The sequence below is a fragment of the Hesperophylax consimilis genome, chromosome 11, assembly GCF_061612785.1.
Source record: "Hesperophylax consimilis isolate HC1 chromosome 11, BYU_Hcon_1.0, whole genome shotgun sequence".
Classification (NCBI taxonomy): domain Eukaryota; kingdom Metazoa; phylum Arthropoda; class Insecta; order Trichoptera; family Limnephilidae; genus Hesperophylax; species Hesperophylax consimilis.
Window position 1 is genome coordinate 7722244 of NC_142846.1, and position 21049 is coordinate 7743292.

The window sequence follows — 21049 nt, forward strand, 5'->3', positions numbered from 1 at the left end:
CAGTACGATGTAAATGAAATAACTACCTTTAAAAAACCCAAACAAATCCTCCGTAAACCTTAAATCCCCCATATTGCAGCCATGTTTCCTTGCAAAAATATTTTAAAAACACAACCAAAATTAAACTAAAATTTATCCTACAACCAATATTTAAAATCATGATGAAAGAGAAAGGGGGCTTTTTGGCCCGGAGCTCTGTATGCCAATATTTCATAAGTCATAAGTCATGTGTTAAGTCCGGGCATGTCGAAGAAATGCGCTGTGATCTGCTAGCCAGGCTACATTTGAAAATTATACGACCCCCTCTCCTACCTACGGCAGGAAAAAGGGTCATAACAATTTACGGAGCGCCGTAATTACGCGGCTGTCAAAGTGACAGATCCTATACAAATAAATGATATTCGGTGGCAGTTCCGCAATTGATCTGACCCTTTCTTCTGAGGAAGATTATAGCGTAGTGTATAACATATAATACGTATATGCCACGCCCAAATTATGCGCGACGCGTTCCGCCATAATTCTATTCAGGAGGAATTTTGGAAATGGACCATTTCCGGTGTCATTTTTGGGAACAAAATAACCAGTGCTGCACTAAACTAAAACAACAATAAAAGTTGACTATATGGTTAACATTAGTAGATCTAAAAGGTCACCTCCAGAGGCCATAAAATAACGCATCCATTACCCGAACTTCATATTTTGGGTAAAAAATCCCTGTTTATGAATAGGTACAGCGTTCTGCCAACCTAATATCGAGGAGAACCCTGTGACAGACGCGATTAATCGAGCAAAAAATGCCTTTCTTGTAGTGACACCTTTACCAGTTGAATAATAATATGAAAGTTGCGTTTTATTGTTATAATATTTAACAAAATATTACAAGTAGGTATATTGATTTTTGAGGACATGAAAACCAAATAAATTATATTTTAAACACCGCACCGATTGACATACCTAGCTACAAAATAATGATCACAAATACACCACTCACAACATGACTATCATAAATAAACCAATCACATGACTATGTTTTATATATCAGTATCTATATTACGAAGTACGAATAATATTGAATAAGGTGGCTATGATCGCACCTATTATTCTTGTTAATGCATTATATTTTATGTAAGATCGTCATCCCATGTTCCGGTAAGGAAGCGACATAAACATAATTGAGTGTTGTAGGACCCTATTGGGCAGAAAAGACTCAATGGTGTGGACTGCGCTGTGGACAGTCATCTTGCTTTAGCAAACTTTTCTGCGAAGGGTCTTAGGGTGCGTTGAAACCTGATATAAGAGCAGAGCCATGAATTGTTTGAATGTTTCGCGCTGTTTGCGATTGCTTCACTCGTTGTTTTATGTTGTTTCCTTACCGACGGCCTAAGTTATGATGTACAAAAAACTATTGATTACCTTATTAAGCTATTTTTATAATCTAACTGTTTTGAAACAAATTTTATTAAACTTGTCGAATTCCGCTGCAAGATTAATACGGAAAAATATAAACAGAAGATGATTTCAACCTAATTACCTACTACAAGAATAACTATTTATGTGGTAGGAGTAGGTAAAAAATGCATTAAAATTCGATTTTTTCTCGATGAAAATTAAGTTTGAAGGATAGGAAATATATAAAAATTATTAAAATAATCCAAACTAAACCATAAAAACCTATTTTGTGCATGTTTACTTAAACCCCCGACTTAATAGTTATGTCCAGTACTTAAATTGAAATCAATTGTTGTTTTTTTTTATGCAGCGGAATTCGACAAGTTAACCAAGTATTGCACACTTGATGTATTGTAGAGTTAATAAGGAGAGTTATGTTTAAAGTCAAAAGCTTTTAGTTTGGCTATTTTTCAATACATAAATCGGTAAACAATACATTCCCAATCCATAAATCTGTGCCATATCTGTGCACAATGAAAATTTCTTTGTTCCCAAACCTAAAAATTCGAAATCGGGAGATTTTTCACCAAAAGAAATCGGGAGATGACTAGAATTAATTTAATGAAAATCCTCGCCTTTTTAATAATCTGAATACCGTTTCTATTTCTAAAAAAACCATTGACAAAAAAAATAATAAATAGCACCGTTAAAACCATTATAATTATCGTTTTAACGGGCAACATCTACAATTATTGTAAATGTTGCCAGTGAAATAATGCGATTCAGTCACTTTGTAAGACTTCGTACGACTGAACGGCATACTGTTTTTATTATTTATTGAATTAATTAGCTCTAAAAAAGAATTCCTTCCGTAAAAGCAGCTAATTCACTTTAGGGTTCAGTAATAATTCTTCGATTATTTTTTTTTAACTTACACTTTCCATGAAAAGAACTGAGTCAATTTCAACATTATTTATTGTAAAGCAACGTATACACCGTTTTGTAAAAATTACTTCAGCAAATATTAATAAATTTGCAAAGACAATAAATTATTTGACTTATTGACACACTACGCACACCATCTCACATCCGATTTTCCTTTATTATTCGCTATTCAGGGTTTTTACGTGTGGGAAGGGATCGAAGCTTGTAAAAGGCTGTAAGATAGCCGAGCCTTTCAAAGCGGTGACTTCAAGATAATGGTAGTTCGAGAGATAAAGTGAAAAATCGGGATATCTCCCGAAAGATCGTGAGCTTCATGAACACTGGAAAAATCACATGCCATTAGTGTTGCCAGGTGCTTGGTTTTTACCATGTTTTCATATTAATATCATCATTTAATTTAACAGGGTTCTACGAATTAAACTTGATAAAAATAAAAGATAACATTTTTTTATTTGCGTGGTGTTTTTATTTAACAAAAACAACATTTTTCTATTATAATTAAATTATCGTTTGGTAAAACATTACAAGATAATTGAAAAATTAAGTACGGTTGTTTCATTATTTAAAATCTCAATAGACATAGGTGTAAAACTTGTTTTTTTACCCCTGAAACAGATTTTTCATTTTTGGGATATGGCATCACTGCACACAATAGCCGTCAGAAAAAAAATCTCAGCTGTTTACTGAAACGTCATAATAGTGTTGCGAATTGCTCGGATTCTCAAAATGAGTCCATAAAACAATGGTTAAAATGTTATACTGTTAGTAAATATATAAAATCGTTTAAATAACTATACAGTTTTTCATATTTAGGTAAGTTTTAAACTACATTTTCGTTGATCTTCGGTGCATTGGGATCATTGTGATAAACCTTGACAGTAGTAGGTGTAGGTACTGTTATTGAGATCAATTTTCCCCCGTTGAAACCGCAATAAAACCACACATTTTATGTTCATAAAAGATAACAGACAATAAAACAATGATTATTAAGTTTGCAACCATTTCTTCGAATAAAAATAATAATTTGTTTTCACCTAGATGCTTACGCGTTCGTTTATGTGTTAATTATTATTAGGGACAATCTGCGTCCCATGTGACATAAATGATGCTGGTACCGCGGCCCTCTTTGGTCGTTCTGGATAAAAACTGCTCAAATTGGTGGATTGATCATAATGTGGAAAACATAAACGTTTTAATTATTGCTTACCTACATAGACAATCAGATGAATTATTTCTCCTTAAATTGATTCTCAGGTCTGTGCTTACCTACATGTTTTTGGAAAATTTTTATTTGTGCATCTCAAAAACCTCTAATCTGAAAAATATGACCACGAGAAAATGAAATTAATACATAGCACTCTTTATGCGGGCTTTTTCCGCATTGACGGCAACATTTAGCAGGAACAAGGTGTGAAAAAAAGATTTTCCGCTATACCACTAGATGTCCAAAAATAATACATAAAATATTTGATTCAATGACATTACAATACATCTAGACCCGTTGTCAACTCACAAAATTAAACAAAATGTGGCAAGTAAGACACCCTTGTGTTTCCAGAAAATTCTGAATTCAACCATTGTTCGTGTATAGGTAGACATTCAAAGAATATGTGTGCATGAATGAAACAGATATAGATCGGGCAGCGTTTATGTACTTTGAAGTTGCAGCGAATACCATATTCTACATCACAGGTGTGACTGAGATGACAAGATACCTTTACTCACTTACACTAAGACAAATACGGAATGATGTATGAGATGACGTAATGCCAAGTAGGTTGACCTTCTTATATGTATGTGTTGCTACAATCACGATCTACAATCGACTATCTCACTTTCTCTAATGGCGCTTAAAGCCTTCAGGATAAAATCTAAATCATTGCATTATCTATAATAATAAATAATTTGCGTGAATTGAATAATAATTTATTATGAATAAAATGTTATTCCTCAGCTTTGATGCAATTTGGTTAGAAAAAGCACACAACCTTACACGACGTATGTCAGTTTAGTTCTAAAACCATTAAATCGAAAATACAACAATTACCGTGTCTTTCGCTTGTCACTTTTGAGATTTCTATAACGTGTCTATAGTTTATAATGTCATTGGTAATACAATACCACTATATATTTTTAAATAATGCATAATATTATATTATGAATGAAATTTTTACTTAGCTATCACCACAAAAAAAATATATATTATCTAAAATTAAAGCATACCAACTCTGTAGCACTTGCGGGTAAGCGCTAAGGAGCCTTGGAGCGACGTACTTCCTAAATTTCGGTCTATCTAAAAATATTTATTTTAGGTAATAATAATAATACCACCAAAAATCAAAGCAAATAACAGTAATAAATGTGCTTCTATAAAAGTATTAAGTTAAATTCAACCGGCTCGATTTTCATTCTTTGCATCATGTGTCATAACTCACGTGTTGTGAGCGAATTCCATATCGCTCATCGAGAAATGTCATTAGGCATCTATTATCTATACACGCAGAGCATGGATTCTTGACTATACTATTGAAATTTCTCCGAAACATGAATGGCGCTCACCCATGCATCAGAACTTTTCGACAAGGCAGATATAACCGAAGACACAATATAATTATTTGTCACGCCGAGATGGCGTCATTTCAGTTTGCAGTTTGCGTACCGATAATTCCAGCAGGTCCTGACCTTGCGTGGACGATAGACTGACAATATTTATATTTATTGAGTACAAGCCGCCACTGCTCTGTAGTACGATTCAATAAACTTAAGTAAGGTTTGGTTTTTTTATTAATATTATTTTTGTTTATCAGAAAGCGTGGAGTAGAATAAATATGTTCTTGTTTTCATCACCCTTAAAGAAAAGTATTGTGACCTGATGAGTTATCTGCCATTAATGAACCTCGATTAAAAATAGTTAATTATGCACATTTTATTTAATTTATATGAATAATTTATTGAAATAAATTACTAGTGTAGGGAAAACCTGATTTTATTAGTTTCATTGCAGAGTGATTTTCATTATTTATTTAGTAGTTAATTAATTGGACTAACGTTAGAGTATACTCTAGCATCTTCCAATATTGGTGCTTACTGAAACTGGTAATTTTAAAGAATTTAATATTTTCTTTCACGTTACGCATTTATATTATCTAAAATAATTTTACTACGCTGTTTCAATGATAGCCAATCTCTTTGTAAGGGTCCGAACTATATGTATTTAAAAAATGAGGAAAAAGTCTTCAACTTCTTGTCTTTTGTGTGGAAGAATATTTTATCAAAAATAAACTATATGAAACTTGAAGAACGGGTAATACATCCTTGCACTTATCGCACTGGGGATGCGGAAGTTTTAGTTTTTTTTTTCGTAATGATTAAAAAAATTATAAACATTTTTTTATAATGTTATAAAATATGTAAATTTTTTACACATAAAACATTGCTAAATGGCCCAACACTGACTTTAACTTCAGTTTATGGAGTCGTATTACAAAAGTAGGCTTTAATTTCAACAATCATTTTATAGTTGGGGTGTGGTGAACAGTGTAAAATTTTTTAATTATCCTGTTGTTTGCCTAAAGCTCATGTACACGCTCTAAATAGCCGTGCTCACAAGGCCGGCCATAAAAAATTTGTGTTCTATATGACGATTTATACAATACCCAAATACCTTTCGGCATAGAAAATGTATGCATTATTTTCAAAGATATAGCTGATTAAAATAAATTTGCAGTAGTATGGGTGAACAATGTTAGCGATACTTTTGTGCACACGGTTTGATAGTAAAAATGGTTCATGTCCCATCTTCCTTGTTTATATTATTTATAGGTCGGTAACCCTGCGGGAGTGTAACCAACTTAATCCATTTTCAATACAAGTTATACTTAGTGAAAACTCTAATGTACATCTTAGGGTTTGTAGTTTCTTCTAAGACCTACCGGTGACCGTAAATAGTACGAGTGCAGTTTTGCAGAATTGTTGCGAGCTGCATCCTGCGGGGTGAATGTTCCTCTGAGGAAATACAATTATACAGTAGAGCCTTGATAATCAGACCTAATAAAAAACGACACCTGTTCGGACTCGCAAAGCTTTCGGATTATAGGAAGTTACATAGAAAAATTAAATGACTAACAGCTGTTTGCTTAGGAAAATTATAATTAATGAACTTTTAAATCACATTACATTTACTTAGTGATAAAACTGATCTATTTTAGTCTGTCAGGTTATATTTAGTGATCAAGAAAAAGTTTCCATAATTGCAGACTTTTGCAATATGGTTAAAGTTTTATGTTTTCATTTTAGTGTAGGACCCATGTTTATAACCGCAGCACAGAGTATCGTGGACTCTGCTCTTAGTAACTTCTACTCTACTCAGCTCTTATGTAACTTAGAGAAAAACATAGTATTAGCGGTCGCGGTATGAGAAGAGATGGTTTGTTTAGATGTTTGGATTACAGCTGTACACAGTAGTACATAACTGCTAACCCTGTACAAATCGCAAGTGCGCCCCACTGTTGAATTTGCCAGCCACTTCTGGTCTGGAGCTCCAAAATAACTGAAAAAACCCTTTACTCTGTGCAGAAACGGTCTGTTTGACAGATTTCCCTATCTTAACAAACGGATTGCAATCTTTAGAGCCCATGCGTCATGTAGGTATGCTGTCCCTGTTCTACCGATATTTCAACGGAAGATGCTCCAAGGAACTAGCTTCATTGATACCTTCGGCACCGGTACATAGTCGGGAAACATGCCAAACGCGCGCCCAACATATGTATACGGTTGATCTACAATTCATTCTTGAGGTCAACAACTGGGCTGTGGAACGATTTTCTGGCTTCTGTGTTTCCTCCCTCCTTTCTACAACATGGGTATCTTCAAAACCCATGTTCACTCTTTCTTCTCCTCAAAAATACCCTCCACATAGGTACACACACCCTCACACAGGAAAATTATTTTCCTCTTTCAGAAAAGTACGGATTAGCCTGGGTACGAATTATCGAGGCTATACTGTTTATGCTCATATATTACGTATATAATATAAATAAGTATTTTATTTATTTCAGGAATAAGCTCCAACAAGCATCATGGCCTGGCCGCTGAGAGACCATGAGATAAACCGCATCACCTCCTTCTTCCACTTGGCCGTGTTCCTGCTGACCTGCACGGCCATGGCGCAGTCGGGCTGGTTCCGGATCCGCGGGCTCCAGTGCGCCCCCCACCTCGGCCTGACCCCCTTCTTCGGCTTCGGGGACTTCAGCGGCGCTCAGCCCAACTCCCCGCCACCCATCCACCAGAGGAACGGAGACATCGATGTGGAGATGCCAGCGCCCGTCACGCTGGCATATCTCTACCCTCAACATGAACGTAACCACTTTATATTACTATACAATATTTGACCATGTAACCCACATAACCGAATAGCCGCGAAAACTGTAAAATGGGGGCCCATCGACCAAGTATTTTCTAGACAGGGTATGTGAATTTACATGGATTTTAAGAACAGAATACACCTAGTGAGCTATCGAAAATTATACAAAAAAAATTACACAAAATTTAAAGCATTGTGGGACTACTTTATTTCCTCCCACATGTGGCAATACTAACGCGAATTAATCCGCCGCTAGACGCAAGCGAGCACGAGAAGAGAAATCTCCATTCCTGTTTCAACCTTCGATCCTACTGCCACTCTCTCTACTCTTTCTGCCACCGTCTCCGCGTTCTGTAAAATTGTAATATTCGTCCTCACGAATAAATTTAATTAATTGTGCAGACACTCATTTCAATCTCCCATCTCCTGAACACAATTTAAAGTTCGGGCAGCCGCCGTAAATTACAAATAAGTATAACTCTCATACACACATACACCCGCTGCCACAGCATGATATAACAGTAAACTGATAAACTGAATATAAAACAATATTAGTAAAACATGTAACAGTAACATAAAATAACATAGTAACTAATATAGAAAAGTAGCTGACGTGTACCCGGCGTTACTGGGGGTTATCCTTAGGAGATAGACATATATCACTGCAGACTTTTCTGTAGGCCGTTTTAAGACACACAATTCTGTAGTACATTATTTTGATATATCTCATGTGGTTTAGCCAGCATTAGCAATGTAGTAATGAAAATATATTTTTACGTCTTGATTATAAAACATTGATTTTTCTGTACTTTATATACATGCGTGTTTCATATATGTAAACCTTCCGGAAGAAATTCTCTAAGTCAGAGGTTCCCAAACTTTTTGATCCCATAGACCACTTGCCAAATTTTTTTTTTTTTCCGTAGACCCCTTTGCCTGCCGAATATTGAATTTTTCTAAAACTATTAACGTCCCATGTGATAATCATTTATTTTTTTAGCAAAAAGATTCCCTTCCCTTGCCTGCCCAACAACCGGGTGGCGGTATAGTTGCTCTGTCTTTACATTGTGCAGACAGGGGCACCCTTGTGAGGTATTACACTAAATGAAAATGAAGCAGGATAAGCAACGGGAATTTCTTTCTGTAGCTAGCCCTACAGAACTGCCCCTTAAGTTCTTTGTCAGTGCTTATTCCGGTCATTTCTTCTTGTCACATGTTTTCCGATTCTTCAACATTCCATTTCGATAGTCAAATTGTCCTTAAACTTAGCTTTGAAGTCTATGTAAAGAACGTCATTATTACCCTGGACGTTTTTCAAAAACATGTTGGGAACTAGGAAAATTGGCCGCTTCTAATGTGCAATGTTTTGCTTGAATATATTAATTCTGAGGAGAAAAGGAATGTAGACTCTATTTATATACCTCAATTAACAAGTTTACGAAATATAAAAATGCAAATATCAAATGGATAATTTCTCAGTCTATTATATTTGTGTTAGGTCCATTGTGTCATTTACGGAACTCCTAAATGTTGAGTTGAGGTAAATCGGGGTCCGCTCGTATGTACCCCCATTCGAATCTCGTGGACCCCCAAATTTTTTTCTCGCTGACATAGACCCCCAGCAAGCCGATATCGACCCTTGGGGGTCCATATAGACCACTTTGGGAACCTCTGCTCTAAATGATACTGAAAACCCTATCAAAATCCGTTGTGCAGTTTAGACGAACTAAGCGCACAAACAGACAGACGCGGATAGCGATTTTATTTTATACTATTTAGAGATATACAAAAAATTGCAAGGCTGCTGGGAAATTCTTCAATGGGATGATCTAGACTACAGTTATTTGTTGATTTTATTTGTGTACTCGGTGTAAAATTGACCTGTTTTTTTTCATCTACTAATCAACCCCTATCATAAGAAACCATTTCCATTGATGTACAAAAATTAAATATAGTAGTTTCATCTGTGTACTCGATGATGTAGGGTTTGTTGTATCGGGATCCTAGACTAGAAGTGATGTTATTTATTTGAACTGCTGAAAGCAAAAAAGGAAATAAAATTCAATAAAATAATAAGTTTTCTATTATACATTCGCCAAATGTTATTTTTTTTAAGTAGGTTTGTAGTGAGGTTCAGGTTAAACACATCAATGTTTGTGCATAATCTATTAAAGGTACTACAGCTTCTTCTTATAAAAGAGTCGTCGACTTGCAAAATCCGCTCACAAATTTTTCGGAAATCTGTACCTGTTATGATTTAAGATTTTCACGGAGTACATGTTATAAAAACTACTTGGAACACTTTGAGTATAAAAATTATTCACATTTTGTGCCAAATATCAACATAATTATGCATTATTATTTTGATAAATGTTAATTATTTATTTATTTTCTTTTTTTTTTAGCATTTTTGTGAATGTATCAAAAACCAGCATAAATTTCCAAAGTTGGGTTTGCAAGTTGACAACTCAAATACACTTTCAATAATTTTATCAATGCATAACCCCTGGGTATCATGTTGGGATAAATGTAATGATGTTGAAAAAATTATGCAAATGCCTACAACATTTCGATTCTGAATGCTGGTTTTTTGACCAGGGCGATACTGAGAGTATCAACTGCTCTCGAATGTGCCGCAAATAATGTGTACCAAGTGGGACTGCATAGTCTCAATAGGATAAATTTTTACGTTTACTTCTTCTTTACCTGAAAGTGTTACAAAATGTAACGAAACTAATCATTATTTGTATTTTTTAATAAGAACAGATTTATTTTAATGCAGGAACATTGTTTACAAAGAATATTATCAAAACCATAATTTTTATAGTGGTTAGTGTAAATGGTTAACCACAATGATCATATTTTTTGGGAATTCTTTATAAAATTATGTATCTTTATTATTTATTAACTGGCGAAAACAAGGGTCCCATTCGAGAAGTGGGTCAGTGGGAGCTAGTGGGACATAAATTATTTACATAAAATTATTGTTTGAAATTAAACCCAATTTTGTAATACTTTTGTAAACAACAAAACAAACGTTGTGGCAAATTCACAAATTTCTCATTCAACTCTCCACATATTTTTGACTCCCTGCCGGCATTTAAGAAAAATATTACTGGTAACTTAATCAATGCGCACACACACGCAGGTACATATACAAGTTCGTATACACACACACACATAATCATATTCACCACATATTTTTATCGTTAATCTACTAACTCCGTACTAATAAAATTACTCACCATAAAGATATGTCATTGGCACCTATCCTTGTAATCATTTCTAAAACATTGTAAACTGTTTACCACTGATTTTACCTACATATACAAGTTCTTATACACACACACACACACACACACATAATCATATTCACCACATTTTTTATCGTTAATCTACTAACTCCGTACTAATAAAATTACTCACCATAAAGATATGTCATTGGCACCTATCCTTGTAATCATTTCTAAAACATTGTAAACTGTTTACCACTGATTTTACCTATCTATATAATAAATAAATAAAAATTATCCCAAAATTGGTGAACCAATATGGAGAGAAAATGTTCCTTACTTGTTTAGGTACTTTATTTATTAAATCTTTTTTTATAGCACTGGCCTGTATTTCTCCAAGACTGGTCAACCTGATGAGGATAATCCTCCTACTCTGCTTCATGGTAGTCCTGTTCTCGTTGCTCGGCATATTCCTTAACGTGTCCAACTTGAAGAACGAGAATGTGCGCATAATCCAGAAGAACGGGGTCCTGAGCGTGTTCTGCGTGCTGTGGGTGATCGCCATCGTTGGCGTGTGTTACATTGTCACTCTCGTCATAGAGGAAGAAACCAGTTTGGGATCCTTCAAGACTGTTGGCGTCAACTTTGAATATGGGTTTTTCACCATTACGGCAGCTGGTAAGACACCATTAAGAAATTTATTTTAATTTACATAAAAATTCACAAATCAACATATGAAAAATTATCCAAGGTTCTAGGATCTTGGATGATTGCTTTGCATAATACACAAGTCGCACAATTATAGTTGAGGTAACCAATACGTATATGTATTGACCCAGCATTCCGAATTTATACTGAAATATAACATACTTTAAGTTGAACACTTTAAGTTTTAAAATCTCCTAGAAAAATCTGTTATTTTTTTAAATAATATCTATGCGTTTGTCGAGTTGAAAAAGTAATTACAGTGGAACCTCTATCTATCGTCTTTGAAAGGACCTATTGAAAAAAAACAATGAATGATGGAAAACAATTAAGAGAGACAGAGCGCGTATGCTAAATGGGTTAGAACCTATACTACAGTGGCTTTCTTTCAAAACAACATGGAAGGCACTTTTAGCTTGTTTTTATTAATTCCGTGTTATTTCTTATTATGCTTAATTACTTTTTGTATCTATTGTAATATGGCAGATTGGGAATTGCTCCATCCACCCAGTCCTGTTCGAATAAAAACAATACATAGACAACTATTTCCACAATTCAATTTCAGGCGTGATATCGATCTTGGGAGCCGCTACAAACTTGCTGAGCGCCACCGTGTCAGATCAGAGCATCCAGCGTCGCCACCTGATAGAGGACTGGGATGGCCTGGAGAGCTTCAATATCGGCCCGTCCCATCGCCGAATCATCCGCTCCAACTCGGAATCCGGCCCCTTCGTTCCGGCCCCACCCAGGAGAAGCAGGACAATCCAGAACATCTGCGACAACAGGATAGAACCCCCTAACGTTCTGGTGGACGGAGACCTGGCCATGTTGCCACCACCTCCCCCATACACGCCCTGAAACTCCATGTAATTTGAACTCACCAAGAATTCAAATTGCATTTGAAAAACGCACTTACCAAATTTAACAATCAATAAGTTAGTAGGGTACTGTTAGTGAATTCACTTATTGATTTTCAACCTTCAATACTGCTGTTACCATTACATATGGGATATAATTAATGAGATGATCCGATGCTCTGTAGGGAACCCGCTTGCACATCACGGGTGCAAACAGTGCGCCCTAAAGTTTATGTTTAGACTTACGAAATTCAATCGTTCATTTGTGTGAAAGCACTATGAAACAATACATATTATACCCATATAGATTATAATATAATATGATCTTAGCTGTTCGAATACAAACCTAAATTAAAGTTTAAAATGTAATGAACAAACTTAACCTAGCCTTTGATGGCTGAAAAAAAGTATGTACATATCTGTATATTTAACAAGTACCTACTGTTAGTTGTAGGGTAGTTTGTATATGTAATTGAGGTGGTTGATAATATGTATTTGTAATGTAACAGAATTTCAGTCTACCAAAAGTAGTATTGGATTGATTGCCTTAACAGGCAATAAAGTATGTATCTCTATTCTACAGTGTTTTGGATATTTTAGTATGACAGTTTAATGTTTTTATCGCATTAAACACGTGTAAGAGTTTCCGTGAAACTATTTGCACCAGACATATCTGCTCGATAGCTTTGCGTAAAATAATATGACTCTTGTTAAAAAAAAAATTATTCTTATCGCAAAAACTCTCTTCTTTGTAGGTGTGGATGAAAGCAGAATTTTTCTCACCAATCCTGGTGAAGTTTTGTATGTTTTTTGAAATGTTAAAATTTTGAACGCAAACATAAAAAATAAATTAAAATTACTCACTTTACGTTTTTTTTTAAACTAAAATTACTGATAATGAATTAAAAAAACACACTATTAGACAGATGAATTACAAACCTTATTGTTACCTAACTTTTTTTTGTTTCATGTAAAAATAATAAAATTCACAAACTTTTTTTTTTCAAATTGCGATCGGAACCTTTGGTTTCATAAACGTGCACATTTTAATTCTTCTGTGGTTAACTTCTAGATTTGAATATAAAGTGTGGTGTTTTCTCTTTCTAACCCTGATTAGATAATATTTATCACCATGGCGGTAAGGGAGACAACAATTTCAAAGAAACCATGTGAATAAATAAATTACCCTGAATGGAAGAGTTAAGAAATAATACTTATATCCTGCTTTGCTTACGCTTTTTGGTAAATAATTGTAGTACAATTTGATCCGCAGTTTTAGGAATTTATGTCTGCCTGAAGGTGTTATGCTGTTATAGTTTACCCAAAATTTAAATTTTTCTTGTCATTTTGGGATATATTTAAACATATTTGCCGTTTTATAGGGGTTTAAAATCACAACAGAAGTGAAGTCCTCTAACTTAGCATAGATCTGCTGGTCGGACAAGATAGGTTAGTTCTCTTTATGTTCAATATCAATAATATACTATAAAATTGCTCCGTTTCACTTGGAGATCTTCTAGTTAAGAACAAGGAAGATATCTCAGAAATTCTTATAAAAATAAAAATAAATATTCTAGACTGTAAAAAATATGCACAAAATAAGATCCAATATTGGAGAAAATCTTGAGATAATGCTATTGTAAGGAAATAATCTTTGTATGTATGTACATAATAATATATAAAATAAATTTGTACCATATCGTCCCCTCCTATTGTGTCTTCAAAATCCTGATTGTTGAGGAAAGCAGTTTAAAGTTTTTTTTTGGTCATACAGCACAAAGGAGTAACGACAAATGACAGTGTAAAAAAAACTGTTTACATATTTTTATAATTTTTTTTTTGTTAATTCCCACGAAAATTCTGTACACCATCCAAACTAGGTACATCAAAAACTCAAAATATCCATTTTGTAGGTAACGATAGTATAAATAGGAGGGGTCGATATGTAGTTATCTTAATGTGATAGGCATAGAGTCTCACAAGTACTTATTACAATTCAATATATTAATATAGAAGATTACTTCTTATTTTATTTATTAAAGTACAGAATATAATCATATTTTGGAAACAATTCCAGTTGGAAACCAAATATTTAGAGACTTTTAAGAAGTATTTTAATTGTAAACTGCATCGCGTAAAGTATATATTCTTTTAAAATTGAAATGAGTAAAGTGTATATTCCTTTAACATTGAAATGCGTAAAGTGTATATTCCTTTAACATTGAAATGAACAAAGTGTATATTCCTTTAACATTGAAAATCACTGTGAAAATCTAAACATTCCAGTACCGTTTAAAAAAAAAACTACAATTTGAAAGTCTACGTAAATTTTAAGCAATACTAGAAAATATTATATAACTTTGTAGACTTATATGCCATTTAAATGCAAAAATATAATAAAAGATGTTTGATATATGTATGAATTGTTTCACTGCTAATGTTTTCTGTGCTTATGTTGCCACTTTACAATGTTTCAAATTACGATAACCATTTGCCATTTTTTACAATAACAGCCATTACATTTTCCTAAACCTCTCAGTAATCTTTTTCCTATTTGATAGCAAAAATTGTTTTCTATTTCAAAATTGTTTCCAACATTTTTGCAATATCCCGGCTTTTGGGGCTGCGAATTAGTGACAGATATAATGAGTATATGTAATATATTATTTATATAATTATATACATATATCACAGGCGTAGCCAAGTTCTGGTTATGAGGACAGTTCAAGAAAATAAAACGAGGGGGGTTAAGCTGAATACAAGCTCGGTGATCTTTACGTTTTTATAATACATCGATATTTATCCATAAGAGAAGTGGTAATATTTACAAAATAAATGGTTTTGGATTCGGCACCACTCATTCAAAAAATCATACCTCCGAATATTAATATGGAAACATATAAACTTCTTACTGTGGTTTAAAGCCAATGAATCCACCTACATTTCAACGTTTATCTCATATTTGTAAGTTTTGTAATCGCGCTATTTGTGAAAATTTAAAAATAAATTCTAAAAAATCGTCCACCTAAATTTAGGCAGCCATCGCTTTATCATCTCATTGTTCTATCGCATCGGCCTAGAGCAATGAGACCTAAATGTGGGTAGTCATCATTCGACTGTTTATATTATTGACAATACATGATTTTTAGTTCATGTAAATCTGTGATGTAGTATGCTCATTAATTTGATATAATATTTTTTATTTTTCAATGTGGGTTTGAACCTCCAAACCCCACACCCTCCCTCGGCTATGCCTGTGATTATATCTATCTCTAACTGATAAAAAAATATATTCATGTGCTTACAAAAAATATATGTACATGTGTATAACCAATAGATACAGAATTGTTCTAACAAAACAAAATGGCGTCTCAGAATATAGATAAGAGATTATATTATTCCATATTGATGTTCTTGAAGTAATAGAGTTTAAGAAGATAAAATTTAATAATAATAAATTTATATCCATTGTATGTTTGTAGGAAAGTGCAATTTGCACATTTGGTGTAGTTTCAATAGAATCTATTTTTATAATAAAATAATATTTTATTACGATTTGTCGAATCGGAGCATTACGATTGTTATTACTTTATTTACTCTCTAAATTACTTAAGATTATTGCTGTATATCCTAGGACACATCTCCTGTTATAATAAATAAATAACACATTTACCTATATTTACCACTGCTTGCCGGCTGCTATTTTGTTGGCTCTCAATCTCAGGGTTCGCGAGTTCAGGCCGTCTTTTAAGGAATCGTCTCGATTGAAAACACTATTTACCGATCACTGCTTGCCGGCTGCTATTTTGTTGGCTCTCAATCTCAGGGTTCGCGAGTTCAGGCCGTCTTTTAAGGAATCGTCTCGATTGAAAACACTATTTACCGATATTTCTGATGTATTATTTATTGGCAACAAAGTTATGCATATTATTACGAAATTATCTTAAACCTATTGCATGGAATAATTGTACGCTGGAATTTACTGGCTCCGTATAATAATTTTTGTTAAAGGTACCATACATTTAAAGCGCTTACGGGGGTGAATCGATGTGGGACATTCTGGTTACTCGTCAGGTTTTCATAGCATGTTTCTATCTCTCCGGAGGTAACGTAAACCTGCATTTGGCCTCGCCGCTACGTATGGGTGATCAGCGGCTCGTCTCCCGACTCCACCCTCCTGTCTCTCGGGCTCTCCGAACTGAAGTGCAGTCCCGCCGCCCAGCGTCTTCCCGAATCCCCTCCTTTTTGTCTCCCCCCTCCTTTTTGTCTCCCCCCTCCTATTTCTCTCTCGACTGTAGTTTTTCATTCCTTTTATGGGCATGATTTTTGCGTGAACGCTTATCCCCTCTACATCGTCGTTCGCACCATTTAAGGTAATCTTTCTATTTGCACGTGACCAAGGCATGTTTTACACTATATTGCTACGCGATCGATGTGGTGGTGTGTCCTCTATGATTTGTGGTCATGGGGATGCTTGACTAACGGAGGATATGGGCAACTCATAACACTCCCTAAAATTTTCCCCAGATAAATTAAGCAAATACATTTTATATTACTATGTAAAAACAAAGATATACATTTATGTATTACAAGAAAGTAACTATGTATAACTTGACACTTATATTAAAAGTAGGTATAATGAATTACGTTTTTGGTTTGGTGCTAAGTAAAGGACTAAACATTTAATGCAACGCACTATGGTCCCCTTTGAGGAAACTAGCTAGACAAAAAGATTTCAACGATGTTTTTATTTATGTACAAAAATATTCTCACAACATTGAAAAATGTCAATAGTATTATGTTCACATCGATAAAAAAATTAAAACAATATGCGCGATACGTGGCAACGTTGTAAACACGACACTTCGGATGTGCCAATCGTTCGCCCAGCGGTCGGATGCTTTCGGGTGTGCACGCTGTTCGATAGGTAGTGTTGTTATTTGAAATCGGAGAGAAATTACGAAAATAAAAAAATTAAATTCTATGGTATATTCTTTCAAATTAATTTAATTATTTTATAATTTGCCTATTCAACATTACTACAATTATTAATTAAAAATCGTGAAAAAAGTATCAATATTTAAAATTATTTGCCAAAGTTTAATTAAACTTTCAAAATCGTGTACCGATTTGTACCACCAAACGAAACTAGTTTCATATAAAACCATTCTTTATGTATAATATCTTATAAAATTTGTTTGCTCAAACTTGCTCTTTTGTCTTTTACAGAGCCTCTACCTACAATCTATTGTTTGGATATTTTGGAGATTCTAGAAGTAAAGGGCACGTTAAAGTTGAATTGTGCTGCAATACGGCAGTGTGTTTATGAACATATAAAATATTTATTGAAGAAAAACAGTTTTAAAAGTCTCGAAGATAGTTTACATAGGAAAAAAATTGCTTCGTTTCTATTAATATTTCATAGAAAATGGTTTGTCGTTTAAGTCGGAAGAATTACGTTAAAATTTATGTTTAAGCACGTAAAATGGCTTAACACAGTTTTTATTCTTCCTATAGTGACGCGTGATAAAGGACTACATGGTAAACCAGAAAAAGAATTTGGTTTATGCTCGTCAAAAAGCAAAACAAGAAAAAATAAATTTCTTCCGAACTCTCGAAGTCCACAAGAACTATCTCATGCTACTCAAATCAGCTTGAAGTCACATGGAAAACGCGATGCTGCCAAAATATCAACAAAATATTCCGAATCGTTAATAAACTTCAGTTCCAGCGAAGAAAATACAGAAGTCTATTAACAAAGCCACTGTTGGAACATTAGCATTTAATGAGAGTGACGATAGCGACTCGGCCAGTACTTCATTAACAAAAAATGTCATTCGGTTTTATTCTTATATTATGTTAAAAAAATATTTTAACTAATAACTTTAAATAAGTACTTTGTTATGACTTAACTGAACCATTTTACTATACGCATTTTATTAGTAATTAATTTTGTATTAAAAATTCCGTAACAAAGGCTAAAATAAATGTATATTTTTTAAAGTATTTTTTTTATTACATTGTGACCCTTTTGCGTCAAATGCCATGAAAAAATATTTTTGTCTAGCTAGATCGGGATTTGGGACCACCGTGCAACGGCCTCGCCTGCACATCACCCCATTTCAAAACTCAAATAGGTACCTTCTATCTGTCACTGCAATATACAGGGTGTCCGTGGTAAAGCTATTTATCTTTTTTGCTTGTACAGTACTATCTCGGTGATCCGCAGCTGGATTATCGCTCGGTTGAAAGCACAAAATCAAGCTCTGTATTTCGCAAGTCAAATTCAGTAGACTGCTGCGTGCTTGCACTGACGCAATGAGTTAGGTTATCTTACTGTCACACAATCAGTTATTATACCTACCACATCGTCTAGCTTGCCCTCGCTGAACATTTTACCAGTCAATAATAAACCCTCATTATTGTTATTTTAAGCATTAATTTCGGTTAGTCCTCTGTATATTCTAGCGAATGACAAAGTTTTACCTTACAATAAAAGTTATATTATGTACTTAGTTTTATTTAAAACCTAGGCAAGGGCTGCCTGATGAGATCTAATGAAGCATGAAATTATAGCGTCCCTACTACTAGCGCCGCCTGACGGATGCATTTGGGACTGCCAGGTAACATTGGCGGGAGATTTAAACTAAGAATTACACACAAAATTGTTAAGAAACGTCGATTTGGCTGCAAAATGGTAATGTTTATCTCACTTTATAGGTTTTAAATAAATCTAAGTACATAATATAAGTTTTATTGTAAAGTAAAACTTTTTCATTATTGTTCTTTAGCATTAATTTCGGTTAGTCCTCTGTATATTCTAGCGACTGTCACAAGTGTTTCTGCCACTTTTTTGTTTCAATAAGTTTACAATTGTTTACAAAATGGAGTAAGAGTAAACAAAGTGCCACTGACTTAGTACCTTTTGGCTCTAGACCATTTTGCATGCGGTCTGTCTCACTTACACTTAGCTGAAATTGAATTTCGAATCATGGTGAAACACAGTTTTGTATGGAAATATAGGCTGAAATTGGGCTTATATTTGGATCATGAAACACACCCACAAAGTACTTCTTGTGTTATTCTTTATTCTATGATGACATCTTAACAACCTCTTGAATGCAAGCGTATCCTTAAGGATACTATTAAAAATCTTTTCTCTGAACATAAATAGCTACTCTGGGGAAACTACATATGTTAGAATATATGTACTATGTTTATAAACATATGAACACATTATCTGGTGAAAAGGTACAATTTACAAATACATCATTTTGCAATAAAGAAATTAATGCGAAAATAGAATCAGCTGGTGCGTGGTGAAAATTTAGCATGGTCCATTGAGAAGTTAAACCAAAATTTTAAACTTCACGAATGATCGATTTCGGCGTTTGTTTGTTTTTTCAAAATACATACTGTTTTAATTTTAAACATAAATATTTAGTTTGTACGCACTATAATCCGCCGCTTTCACTAATTGGACATTTGCCCGGTTCTCGGGGTGGCGTATTAGTGAGATAGTACTGTACTATCATGTAGAATCACCCCTGTTATTGCACTTTACCGTTGGACATCTTGCAGATAAAGATGTTCTTCAAGCACTTGAACCAGTTCTCTGCTGTATTGAACTTGAATCACATTGCTTCGAGGCACTTAGGACCGGTTGTTTCGGAGAATTTGAACAATTCATCAAATTTCAACGTTAATTTGCGAGTTCTGTGAAAGTCCTATTCAAGTTCTGATATTATATCATTATAGGCTAGTTGCTTGACAGAACTGAAATAATAACAGAAATAGAAAATATCTTTCACAGAACTCGCAAATTAACGTTGAAATTTGAAGAATTGTTCAAATTCTCCGAAACAACCCGTCCTAAGTCTTCTATGGACTTGAACTACATTATGTTGCAGAAAATTTATTTTATTGTCTTTTAAAAATGGAGATTTATTTGTAAAGATTTTATTAATTAAAAAATAAATGTGTAAAAACTGTTATTTTTGTACTATTTCTCAACCTTAAATAAATTTTCAACTAACCCATTGTATGCAGATCACACAGCAAGTTGGTTTGCGAGCGACCGTGCCCCATATGTAGGCATCACAAAACTTGAGTTGGAAAGTTTTGATGTTGATAAAGTTGGAACCCTGTTGTCTAAATTTGTAAAATCTTCATATTTTCATTATGCTAGTGACATCTACAAGATTTTAAAAATAATATTCTGTTTATGTTCTCAAATTGTAATTATCCCTGGATATTGATCCCTTTCTTGTAAACTTCCCGCCAATCTCCATGTGACTCGAGTGCCTCCTAAGTTGATCCACTAACTTCTTACACAGTGGTTAGAGTGTCGAATATGTGAATGTAGGTGAAATAATGGTTAATCGACGCAGAGTCCACACTCGCTCAAGGCAAAACGAGTCACCTGGCCTTTGGGATGATGGATGGTCGAAATGTAAAGAAATAAGAGAATTAGAACTCCATACAAATTTGATTGGAAACAAATGTTCCATTTAACATGCGCTCTGTCACACTTACATGACATCGTAGATCTCCATTTG

At 34.1% G+C, this 21049-nt stretch overlaps 1 protein-coding gene across 1 annotated transcript; it reads left to right on the forward strand.

Moving 5' to 3' along the window:
* The first annotated feature begins 3008 nt into the window (after nt 1-3008).
* Nucleotides 3009-16027, forward strand: LOC149419739 (transmembrane protein 127-like). Its single transcript, XM_089637240.1, has 4 exons — nt 3009-3147; nt 7392-7692; nt 11308-11607; nt 12200-16027. The coding sequence occupies exons 2-4, from the start codon at nt 7413-7415 to the stop codon at nt 12490-12492; spliced, it is 873 nt and encodes a 290-aa protein (XP_089493366.1). The 5' UTR covers nt 3009-3147; nt 7392-7412; the 3' UTR covers nt 12493-16027.
* The last annotated feature ends 5022 nt before the right edge of the window (nt 16028-21049 follow it).

Excerpts from the sequence above, each read along its gene's own strand:
- LOC149419739 (XM_089637240.1), top strand. The coding sequence starts at position 7,413 with ATGGCCTGGCCGCTGAGAGACCATGAGATAAACCGCATCACCTCCTTC. Across the intron at positions 7,693-11,307 it reads TCTCTACCCTCAACATGAAC|CACTGGCCTGTATTTCTCCA; the intron begins GTAACCACTTTA and ends CTTTTTTTATAG. Across the intron at positions 11,608-12,199 it reads TTTCACCATTACGGCAGCTG|GCGTGATATCGATCTTGGGA; the intron begins GTAAGACACCAT and ends ATTCAATTTCAG.